The 12,165-nt window shown below is 56.6% G+C and overlaps 1 protein-coding gene across 1 annotated transcript in view; it reads left to right on the top strand.

The window, feature by feature from the left end:
- LOC128836563 (uncharacterized) overlaps nucleotides 1-12,165 on the top strand; it is a 35,169-nt gene that overhangs the window by 7,544 nt on the left and 15,460 nt on the right. The window contains exons 4-7 of the mRNA XM_054026934.1: nucleotides 1,552-1,677; nucleotides 2,936-3,015; nucleotides 4,398-4,521; nucleotides 5,139-5,225. Coding sequence (XP_053882909.1) covers nucleotides 1,567-1,677; nucleotides 2,936-3,015; nucleotides 4,398-4,521; nucleotides 5,139-5,225 — 402 coding nt within the window. The 5' untranslated portion in view covers nucleotides 1,552-1,566. The remainder of the gene's footprint in view (nucleotides 1-1,551; nucleotides 1,678-2,935; nucleotides 3,016-4,397; nucleotides 4,522-5,138; nucleotides 5,226-12,165) is intronic.

Genomic DNA, 12,165 nt, shown 5'->3' with positions numbered 1-12,165 from the left:
AATGAAATTCAAACGTTCGCGGGTCTTTTCCTGTCTACCTGGTCAGTGCATCTGAGTTGAGAGTGCTGTCCAGAGCGGTCACAATGAAGCACTGTGGGATAGCTCCCGGAGGCCAATAACGTTGAATTCTGTCCACACTACCCCAATTCCGACCCGCAAAGGCCAATTTTATCACTAATCCCCTCGTCGAAGGTGGTGTAAAGAAACCGGTTTAAAGGGCCCTTTAAGTCGAAAGAAAGGGCTTCGTTGTGTGGACGTGTCCAGGCTTAATTCGATTTAACGCTGCTAAAGTCGACCTAAACCCGTAGTGTAGACCAGGCCTGAGATCAGCTCTGGGAAGACTCAGCTGAAGGGACTTGTCCCAGTACTCTGGTGCCCACCTCCTTTGGAATACAGACCCAAAGGTTTTATGAAATTCGCCCCCTCCCTCCATGTGGAGAGAGGTATGCACAACTCTTTGCCCCTCCCCCCAGTTACTAATTGCACAAACTGGGTTATGGTATAAACAAGCAATAAGATTATTAACTACAAGAGGTAGATTGTAAGTGGTTATAAGAGATAGCAAACTGTACAAAGCAGATTGCATTAGTAAATAAACACAACATGCAAACTAAGCTTTCCCCACTGGATAGATAGGCTCTACATGAGCAAATTCTCACCCTGAATGATAAACAGGTGGGCAGATTCTTAAGGCACAAGCTGCCTTGGCTTTTCAGCTTGGATTTCCCAGGTTTTCTTACACAGGCTAGGAATCTCTCTCCAGCCAGGGACCATCACTTCTCATAGTTCAATCTTTGTCCCTCAGGTGTTTCCAGGTATCTTATTGCAGGGAGCGTGAGGTCCCTCTGATGTCATTGTTCCCCTTTTATCTCCTCTTCCCACCCGCTGGAAAACTCTTTTGCTGTGACCTGGGTCCAACAGTTCCCATTGTGTAGCGTTCTCTCGGAGAGGTTTCTATTGTGGACAGTTCCTGGGGTAACCCTGCTGCTTATGTGCATTTCCTCAATAAGCCATTGTTTGGCGTTTTTACTGTTGTACCTGAAAGGCTGTTTTGAACCTCACAACGTGTTTCAGGAACACAGACGTAGCTGAACTTCATAACTTCACATACAACGATAGCACATACAATCCAATGAGACATTAATGTCTAGCAGATAAAGACTTTTAGAATGATACCTTACAAGACGTACTTTGTACAAAACATATCCTAATGACATGACAGTGGCGAATATTGGGGTATCAGGGTGTCCCACCCAGCTGTTCCTCCCACTCTGTCAAGCCCCCAGTAACACTGTCTTGCTGCTTAGCCCCCATGTTGCAGTTCCTCTTTGGACACCTACCCCGTGAGATCTGCTCCCTCTCTAGTCCGGTTTCACACAGAGCTGCCCTGCCCTCCCCAGATAGTCACTCCTGTTACCAGATGAATGGCCTTCTGCCACTCGGCATATCAACGCCTGAGCAGCACTGGGGGGAAGCTTTCTAACATCTCTCCCACTGGCAGCTCCTTTCCACGCTAACCTTCCTGTTTGTGTCTAATCTCTGTGGGCGTAGGACAAGGCCCAGAAAATGAAATTTTTGGATTCCATCATCAGGCTCAGCAGAGCCATCTGGGTCAGGAGCCCAGAAATAAACATGGATGATTTGATCAGCAAAGCCCTGCTAGTGGAGAAGATAAAGGTGAGTAAAACACGCACTAGGGCTGTGTTACCTGGCGGGTTTAGAGATTGGCCTGGAGATCTCTGCAGATTTGTCTAACTTGAGCTGCCAATCATTGGATCGTGTTAGACATTTGTCTGTTAGACTGAAGAGCCCATTATCAAATATTTGCTCCCCGTGTAGCTACTTTCAGACTGTCATCAAGTCACCCTGTAACCTTCTCTTCGTTCAGCTGAACTAATTGAGCTCCTTGAGTCTCTCACTATCAGGCATGTTTCCCAATCCTCCAATCACTCTTGTGGCTCTTCTCTGACCCCTCTCCAATTTATCAACATTCTCCTTGAATTGTGGGCACTGGACCTGGACACAGGATCCCAGCAGCGGTCGCACCAGTGCCAAATACAGAGGGAAAATAACCTCTCTAACAACTGGGGGTTGCCCTGTTTCTACATCCCAGGATGGCATTAGCCCTTCTGGCCCCAGCGTCGCACTGGGCGCTCATGGGCAGCTGATTACCCTGACTGCCAAGTCTTTTCCAGAGTCACCGCTTCCCAGGTTAGAGCCCCCCATGCTGTGAGTGTGGCCTGCGTTCTTTGTTCCTAAACATATAACTGTATGGAAATGTAGAGTGTTCCCTTGCACCCAGCTTCCCAAGTCACCGGGTCGCTCTGTATACACCAGTCTCCCTGCCCAGAGCCCCAACACTCCGCAGTCAGTGTCCACCAGGGAACTAGCAACAAATCTGCTCCGTAGATTTGGAAAGTCTTTGCTCTCCAGCACTGCAGAAAGCTTTCCAGAGCTCACTTCCCTTCCCTGAACGTGGGACAGCGTGGGCTGGTGGGTGGTCCAGTGGGCTGGGGCTCAGCACACCCGGGTTCTACTCCCAGTTCTGCAGTAAGACTTTGGGCAAGTCATGTCCCCCTCTGTGCCTCAGTTTCCCTCCCATGCCTTGTCTCGTCTAGTTAGCTCATGAGTTCTCTGGGGCAGGGACTGGCTCTCACTGTGTGTGTGCAGCACCGGGCACAAGGGGGCCTGATCTCAGGTGGTGTCCCTGGGTGCTAATGCTGATGGAGCCTTTCAGTGCACTGACGCGTGACACTGGGGCACTGACCACAGGCCCTGCACTGCGCTCCCCGGCGGAGCCCTGCACACCATCAAGTCCACAGTAGGACGACCTGGCTGCCGAGCCCACATGTTGCAGGCCCTGCGCTTTGCTCCCCAGTCGGAGCCTTGCAGGAGCTTGGAGCCTGGCTGGCATTTCCCCACGTTGTCTCCCCAGGAGCTGATTCATCACGAGTCCGTTGACTCCCTGACCGACATGGTGCGTCAGCAAGCGATGCTCGCCATCATGGAGCTGAGGTACCCGGCCCAGCCCCAGCCAGTGCTGTGTGCAGCCAGACACGCCAGCCTCTTGGCATGGCCAGTTCTCCAGGGCATTCCCCCCTCTGCTCCTCTCCCATCTTCTGATTCCGCCGGGCACGTGGCACCAGGTGATGGTGCTGGTGCATGTGGGCTGGCACCAGTGGGTAGGTGGTGGAGGATCCTTCGGTGCCTGGCGACCTCTCCACATGGCCTTATGAAGATGTGGGGGAGGGAGTGAGGGGGTTAAGACTGGTCCCCTCTGGGACCCCGCAGGCGATGGCTCTGAGGGGAGAGGGGCAGTTGGGCGCTGCTGGAGCGGAGCGACCGGAGTCATTGCCAGCTGTGCCAGCTACGTCACACCGGCAGCTCAGCGACCCCCTGTGGCTGAGAAGTTGGGCAGGCTGAGCCCTGGCACGTGGCACTGCCTGTGCCATGGGGGCTCTCTCTCAGTGCCGCTGGTGACCTGCTCTGAGCTTCCCAGAAGCCTGCCCATCAGGCATCCGGAGGTGGCAGATGCTGCGGGCTGGAGTTGGGCTCTTGCTGTTGGCTCAATAGGTTCCCCAGTAATGGGAGGGGGAGGCAGGGCAGGCGCTGGAGCGGCTCTCCCCACTGGGCACTGGCTTTCTGACAGCGGGGCAGGTGACGGCATTGGCCACGATCCCGTCTCTGCTGGGGCGGAGGGGGGTGATTTGCGTCAGCAGTGGGCGTAGCTGTTCCTCACTGGCTGCCGCCTGCTACGAGGGGCATGGCTCTGTCCTGCAGGGGGTAAGTAGTCACCTGGCACCTCATTGCATGTGCTGGGGCCATGCTCTGGCAGTGGGGGTGAAGGGGTTAATGCTGTCTGGGCTGTCCCCACCTTCCTGCCCCCCTGCACACAGCTGGGTGCCCTGTCCAGCAGGCTGAGAGCTCTGGGCAAGGGGCAGGGCTTGGATCCCTGCCTGGATTCTGCCCTGCTGCGGGCTGATGCAGCATCTCTCTGCTGGCCTGGACTGTGCAGCCGCAGTGCAGACAGCTCTGGTGGGAGGGTCTCTTTGCCTCCAGCGGGACAGGACTGGCAGGCTCCTTTGCACTGTGGCCACTTGGTTCAGAGGCACTTTGGTGCCAGCAGGCTCTAGTCTCCCGTCCGTGCCAATTGCGGGATGTCGTTTCTCGGTGAAGCGCAGCAATCTCTGCCCCAACTGGTTTCGTCTACACTAAGTCCCTGCCTGCTGGTATGAGAGAAGGCAGCACCAGCTCCCTCCACCACCCTGTGGCCTGTTCTCATCCGCCACCCCCAGCTGGAGCCCCTGCAGGTGTTTCCATGTCCTGGGAGCCTGAGGCCAACATTAGCGCATCAGTCCCGCCCCAGCCCTCCAATCCGCACGTGTCTCTTCTCTTAGCAAAGTGAAGCCACCGCTGCGGGGCCTGGAACAATCCAGCCGGCTCGCCACCTGCTTCTCCAGCATCTTCTCCCTGCCTCCATCAGAGACCGTGCAGGGCGTGGAGGCTGCTCTGTACACCAAGGTAAGCCCCAAACCGGCCACGCCCCAAACCGAGTGGGAATCCTGCCAGTCGCTCGTGTACCTGTCCCCTGGGTTACCTGGCACTAGCATATGAGTGTAATAATCACAGCTCCTCGGCAGGACTTCAGCTCAGGACCTGCAGCACCAAAGCACAGGCCCCACCGCCGCAGATAAAGGAGTAACTCCCTCATAGGGTAGCAATAGTAGGCATTTATCCTTCACATGCACCGACAGTTAGTGGGGAACAGACACTCCCTTCACAAGCACATTCATCCCCAGTGCGTGGCTGGGGGCACAGGCCTGAGATTGGCTGCTTCAGAAGCACACAGGCCAGGGGAACCGAAGCTTGGCTGGAAATCTCCCTTCCAAATGCGGAGTTCTTTCTGACTCTTCCAGTGGGTTAGACTGCATGCAGTGGCCTTTCTGGGGACAGCAAAGGCAGGTGGTGTCCTGTTGCCAGGAGGAGTTTGCAGTAGGTCACCTGTGGGTACAAGTGAGTGGGTGAGCTGGAATACCAGGGGCTGTCGTGGCCTGGGGGGTGTCACACGCCAGGGCATTGGTTCAGCGCCTGGCTGGGTAACGCCACTTGCTCTGGTGTCTCCTTTGCTCTGCACACAGACTCTGAGAGCCATGGATGAGATGCTGAAGGCCTTGGTGTGCGAGGATCAGGAGCCCAACCTTCTGGTGCTGGAGAACATCTTCGAGGTCTGGAGGCGTGGGGGCAGGAAGGGGACTAGTCCTGTACCTGGGGTGGGGCTCAGGGACCAAGGCTCCATTTAATCCCAAGCATGGGACACTCCCCCCCACCCCGCCCCGGTGCCTTTGGCTCCTCAGAGTATGTTCTATACAAAGGGTCTTGGGCTGGAGGGCCAAGTGCCCCCGCTATATCTGAAAAATGTCTGCATGGGGTGGGGGTGGAGGAGTGCAGGATCTGCCGTGTTCTCCACTGAGCCCCCATCTGACCCTGGCATTCATTTGTGTTCACCATGGGCCCCACCAACCTGGCCGGAGCCCAGAGCTAGATTACCTCAACGTTCTAGTTCTTCTTCGAGTGCTTGCTCATATCCATTCCATTAGATGTGTGCGCGCCGCGTGCACGATCGTCGGAAGATTTTCTACCCTAGCAACACCGGTGGGTCGGCTGTGGAGCCCCCTAGAGTGGCGCCTTCATGGCGCTGAATATATACCCCAGCCGACCCGGCGCCCCCTCAGTTCCTTCTTACCGCCCCTGACGGTCGTTGGAACTGTGGAGCGCTGCTTAGCTGTTCTCCACTCTCCCTAGCTTAGTTTGTTGTATCACAGTTATAGTTATAGTTATAGTTATAGTGTTTATAGTTAAATAGTTAAATAGTTTAAAAGTTGTTCTAGTTGTTCTAAGTAGTTCAGGGGATTAAGGGGGTCGTCTCTCCCTTTCTCCCCCGGCCGCGGGGCCGGGCTCATGCCCAACGCTCCCGGCTTCAAGCAGTGCGCCTCCTGCGCTAAGCCTATGCCCACGAGCGACCCGCACGACTCCTGTCTGAAGTGCCTGGGAGAGTCCCATCAAACAGATAAGTGCAAGATCTGTAAGGCCTTCAGACCAAGGACCAAGAAGGAGCGGGACTTTCGGCTCCGGCAACTCCTGATGGAGGCGGCACTTAGTCCGGACGCTCCATCTACAAGTCAGGCCCCGGCACCTAGCACCTCGGTGCGCAGTGCCCCGGCGGCACCGGCTATGACGACCACGCGAGTGGCGTCAGACAAGCCTCCCCGGCACCGGACCTCGACGGCACCGCAAGCAGTGCCTCGGCGCCGGTCATTATCCCCGGGGCATAAAAAAGCCCATAAGACGGGGACATCCGTGCCGAAGACGCCGGCTCCCCCAGTGCTGGGGGTAGAGCCGCGTCCGCCGGTGGAGCACCGGAAACAGGTGCCTCCAGCACCGTCGACTCCGGCGCCGAGGCCGTTGAGTCCGGTGCAGATAGCGTCTCCACCGAGACCGGCGGTGATACAGTGCCTCCCGTCGACTCCAGAGACCTTCGCGGCGGCGAGAGACTTAATAGCTCTCACGGAGCCGGCACCGCCTCAACCACCGGCACCGACTGCACCGTTGACTCGCCCGGTCCAGTCGAGGGGGAAACCTGCCTTGATGCGCCCTCCATCGCAAGGGCTGGAACCTCGGCACCGATCCAGGTCCCGAAGCAGGTCCCCACGCCGCTCGCAGTCCCGGCACCGAATATCGCCTCGGCACCGGTCGTACTCGCGGCCAAGATCTTCTTCGCGGCACCGCTCTACGTCTCGGCACCGCTATGATCGTCGGCACCGATCAACGTCGAGACGTAGTTCTCGGCACCGCTACGGTCGACGCTCGACGTCGAGAGGCCGCTCCCGGCACCGGGCATACTCCAGGTCCTCGTCGAGGTCCAGATCCGACTCCCGGCACCGACGAGGTCATCGGCACCGGTCGCGGTCCCGGCACCGATCGCCGGCACCGCGTAGAGATAGATCATCTCCGGACCGGCACCGTGCGGCACCGCAGCCAATGGGAATCGTCTCGACGCTCTCGGCACCGCCGTGGCCATCGAGATCGGTGTCCCACTCCTCGGAGGACCTCTCGAGATCGGCATACCCCCCTCAGGGGCAAGCCGAGGAACAGGACTTGGGACATTGGCAGGACACAGGGGACCATTCTCATGGCCCATCTCACTGGTCGTTTTGGACCCCGTGGGCGTACCATCAGGCGCAAGGGGCTCCAATTGCTTCGACCTCTCGCTCCGGTCACTCCATCAGAGGGGCCCCGGAGTCCACCATTTCTCGGCCTCCGCCAGGGGGCATGGAGGCTTCTGGGTCCGCACCACCTGACGCCCTGGACCCAGGCACAGGTGATGCTCCAGCCCAGGAACAGGGAGACCAGGACCAGCCCTTGGATCCTGTTCCACCGGAGGCATCTCCCTCTTCTTCTCCGGATGAGGCAGTGGCGGGCACATCGTGCACAGGCCCACCTCCAATAGATCTTCGGGCTCACCAGGATCTTCTGCGCAGGATGGCCCGTAATATGGACCTGCAGGCGGAGGAGATAGTGGAGGTGCACGACCCGATCGTGAATATCCTTGGAGCGGATGCCCCATCGAGGGTGGCGTTACCCCTGATCCGCACGATTCAAACGAATGCGGATACGATATGGCAAACTCCTGCCTCTATCCCACCCACAGCGAGAGGGGTGGAAAGGAAATACTTTGTCCCGTCTAAGGACTACGGGTACTTGTATACCCACCCCCAACCGTGTTCACTGGTGGTGGAATCAGTGAACGCACGAGAGCGCCACGGCCAGCAGGCTGCAGCGCCTAAATCAAAAGAGGCTAAGCGGCTCGATTTGTTTGGCCGTAAGGTTTACTCAGCCGGAGGGCTGCAACTTAGAGCGGCGAACCAACAGGCGCTACTGAGCCGCTACAATTTTAACTCCTGGAACTCTATGGGGAAGTTTAAGGAGTTGATTCCCCAGGAGTCCAGGGAAGAGTTTGGAGCCATGGTAGAGGAGGGCAAGAAGGTGGCTCGGACCTCCTTGCAGGCCTCCTTGGACATAGCAGACTCAGCTGCGAGGACCCTGGCTTCGGGTATCGCTATGCGCAGGATCTCCTGGCTTCAGGTTTCGGGTTTGCCTCCGGAGCTGCAGCAAACCCTACAGGATCTGCCCTTTGAGGGACATGGATTGTTCTCGGAGAAGACGGACTCTCGCCTGCAGAGCCTCAAGGACTCGAGAACAATCATGCGCTCCCTGGGGATGCATGTTGTGGGCCCTCAGCGCAGACCATTTAGGCCGCAGCCTCAGCGCTTCTACCCCCCCCCCGCCTCGTCAGAGACAGGACTCGACCCGGAGGCGAGGGCGAGGTGGTAGAAGAAGGTGGACCGGCCCTCAACCCGGCCAAAACCAAGGGCCACCTAGACCACCTTCAGGCCCCAGGCAGAACTTTTGAAGGTGCGGTCGAGGACGGCGCCCCAGTCATCCCCCAGGATCCAGCCCCCTCCTTCCGGGATCGCCTCTCCCACTTCCACCGTGCTTGGTCCCTTATAACTTCGGACCGCTGGGTCCTCCGCACGGTGGAGAAGGGATACGCTATCCAGTTTTCTTCTATCCCCCCCTCCCACCCTCCCTTCCCCGTCCCTCTTCAGGGACCCTTCTCACGAGCAACTTCTTATACAGGAGGTTTCTACGCTCCTGGCCATGGGGGCCATAGAGGAGGTTCCGATAGAGTTAAGGGGCAGGGGATTTTATTCCCGTTACTTCCTGATCCCCAAGTCCAAAGGAGGTCTGCGGCCCATCTTGGACTTGCGCGGACTCAACAAATTCGTAGTAAAGTTGAAGTTCCGCATGATCTCTCTGGGGGCCATTATCCCTTCCCTCGATCCTGGAGACTGGTTCGCCGCCCTCGACATGAAAGACGCATACTTTCACATCTCAATTTACCCACCTCACAGACGCTTCCTGCGATTCGTGGTAAACACGGTGCACTACCAATTTGCAGTCCTTCCTTTCGGCCTATCCTCGGCCCCAAGAGTGTTCACGAAATGTATGGCTGTCGTGGCAGCGTACCTTCGTTGGCAGGAGATACAGGTGTTCCCGTACCTAGACGACTGGCTGGTACGCGGTCGCACCAAAGAGCAAGTTCAAGCTCACGTCCACAGAATAGTGCACACATTCAACGAGTTGGGCATCCTACTCAACAAGGACAAATCCACTCTAGAACCTACCCAGAGAATAGATTTCATCGGCGCAGTTCTAGACTCCAGACGTGCACAAGCCATCCTGCCAGACAACCGCTTCGGCACCATCACGAGCCTCATTCAAGGTCTACAGGCCTTCCCAACTACCACGGTGAGGTCGTGCCTTACCCTGCTGGGTCACATGGCTTCCTGCACGTACGTAACCAGGCATGCCAGACTTCGGCTTCGCCCACTCCAGACCTGGGTGTCATCAATATACCGTCCACATCGGGACAGCCTGAACATGGTGGTCACGGTCCCGAACTCGGTCCTGACCTCCCTCACCTGGTGGCTAGATCACAATGTGGTCTGCGAAGGGATGCCATTTCACGCCCCACAACCCTCTCTGCATCTGGTCACAGACGCTTCATCTCTGGGTTGGGGCGCCCATCTCAACGAACACCATACCCAGGGCCTGTGGACTGCACCCCAGTTAGCCCTGCACATCAATGTTCGGGAGCTGATGGCGGTGCGCCTGGCGTGCCAGGCATTTCTCAATCAACTACGTGGCCGTTGTGTGTTAGTTCTCATCGACAACACCACGGCCATGTTTTACATCAACAAGCAAGGAGGAGCACGTTCGTCAGTTCTATGCCAAGAGGCCATTCGCCTGTGGGACTTCTGCATCGCTCACTCAATCCATCTCACGGCATCGTTCCTCCCTGGAGTCCAGAACACTCTAGCGGACCGACTCAGCAGGTCCTTCCAGACGCATGAGTGGTCTATCCGTCCGGACATCATACATTCCATCTTCCGGAGGTGGGGGTTTCCCCAGATAGACCTGTTTGCATCTCGAGACAACAGGAAGTGCCACGTGTTCTGCTCCCTACAAGGTCGAGCTCCGGGCTCCCTCTCGGATGCGTTTCTCCTTCCCTGGAAAGACCACCTGTTTTATGCCTTCCCTCCATTTCCTCTGGTCCACAAGGTACTGCTCAAATTGCGCAGAGACCAGGCACAGGTAATTCTGATCGCTCCAGCGTGGCCGAGACAACATTGGTACACCACACTGTTGGAACTCTCGGTTCAAACACCGATCCCGCTTCCATTATGTCCGGATCTCATTTCTCAGGACCACGGTCGGCTGCGTCACCCCGACCTGCAATCACTCCACCTCACAGCGTGGCTGCTCCATGGTTCACCCAGGCAGAGCGGCAATGCTCACACTCTGTCCAACAGATTCTGCTGAGCAGTAGGAAGCCCTCAACACGGACTACGTACCTGGCCAAGTGGAAACGGTTCTCATGTTGGTGCGAACAACGAGCCACGCCCCCGTTGCAGGCACCTATTCCTCTCATATTGGAATATCTCCTCTCCCTAAAACAGCAGGGGTTGGCGATATCTTCAATTAGAGTTCACCTGGCTGCTATATCAGCCTTTCACCCAGGGGAATTCACGTCCTCGGTATTCTCTAACCCGATGGTCGTTAGATTCCTCAAGGGCTTAGACCGGACGTACCCACAACAGCGTCAGCCCGTCCCGACGTGGGACCTTAATCTGGTTCTCTCCAGACTGACATGTCCTCCATTTGAACCACTAGCCACCTGTTCACTTTTGTATCTATCCTGGAAGACAGCCTTCCTCGTAGCCATTACCTCAGCAAGGCGCGTTTCTGAACTCAGGGCGCTTACATCCGAGCCCCCTTATACAGTTTTCCATAAGGATAAAGTGCAGCTTCGTCCACATCCTGCCTTTCTCCGTAAGGTGGTTTCTCCATTTCATATCAACCAGGACATATTTCTCCCGGTCTTTTATCCCAAACCACATGCCACTCGCCAGGATCAACGTTTGCATTCCCTGGACGTACGAAGGGCCCTGGCCTTCTATATTGACCGCACGAAGCACTTTAGAAAGACGACGCAACTCTTCGTTGCAGTGGCCGACCAAATGAAAGGCTCACCGGTCTCCTCACAACGCCTATCCTCCTGGATTACGTCTTGCATCCGGACTTGCTATGACCTGGCAGGCGTCTCAGCACCGCACCTCACCGCTCACTCCACGAGGGCCCAAGCCTCCTCGACTGCTTTCCTGGCACATGTTCCGATACAGGACATTTGTAGAGCGGCGGTTTGGTCATCAGTCCACACGTTTACAGCTCACTATGCACTAGTGCAGCAGTCCAGAGACGATGCTGCATTCGGGTCAGCGGTTTTGCACACAGCAATGTCTCACTCCGACCCCACCACCTAAGTTGGGCTTGGGAGTCACCTAATGGAATGGATATGAGCAAGCACTCGAAGAAGAAAAGACGGTTACTCACCGTTGTAACTGTTGTTCTTCGAGATGTGTTGCTCATATCCATTCCAAACCCGCCCCCCGTCCCCACTGTCGGAGTAGCCGGCAAGAAGGAACTGAGGGGGCGCCGGGTCGGCTGGGGTATATATTCAGCGCCATGAAGGCGCCACTCTAGGGGGCTCCACAGCCGACCCACCGGTGTTGCTAGGGTAGAAAATCTTCCGACGATCGTGCACGCGGCGCGCACACACCTAATGGAATGGATATGAGCAACACATCTCGAAGAACAACAGTTACAACGGTGAGTAACCGTCTTTTCTGGGGCCACAGGAAGTAGATTTTGTGGGTGGTTTGTGCTCCAAAAAGAGGGAAATATCCTTGACAGAGATTCGGTCTCCTCGATCCCAGAGCCTGGGAAGAGGGAACACAGAAGTGCAGGGCTGGAAGGGATCTCAAGAGGTCATCTACTCCACCCCCTGCACTGAGGCAGGGCCAGGCATTCTTCTTCGAGTGCTTGCTCATATCGATTCCAATCAGATGTGCGCGCGCCGCGTGCACGATCGTCGGAGAATTTTCTACCCTAGCAATACCTGGCGGGTCGGCTTTGGAGCACCCTAGAGTGGTGCCTTCATGGCGCTGGATATATACCCCAGCCGACCCGGCGCCCCCTCAGTTC

Source organism: Malaclemys terrapin, chromosome 4 (assembly GCF_027887155.1).
Source record: "Malaclemys terrapin pileata isolate rMalTer1 chromosome 4, rMalTer1.hap1, whole genome shotgun sequence".
In the NCBI taxonomy this organism is placed as follows: domain Eukaryota; kingdom Metazoa; phylum Chordata; order Testudines; family Emydidae; genus Malaclemys; species Malaclemys terrapin.
Note: the sequence above shows the minus strand (reverse complement) of the source record. Positions and strands in the feature narration are given on the sequence as shown.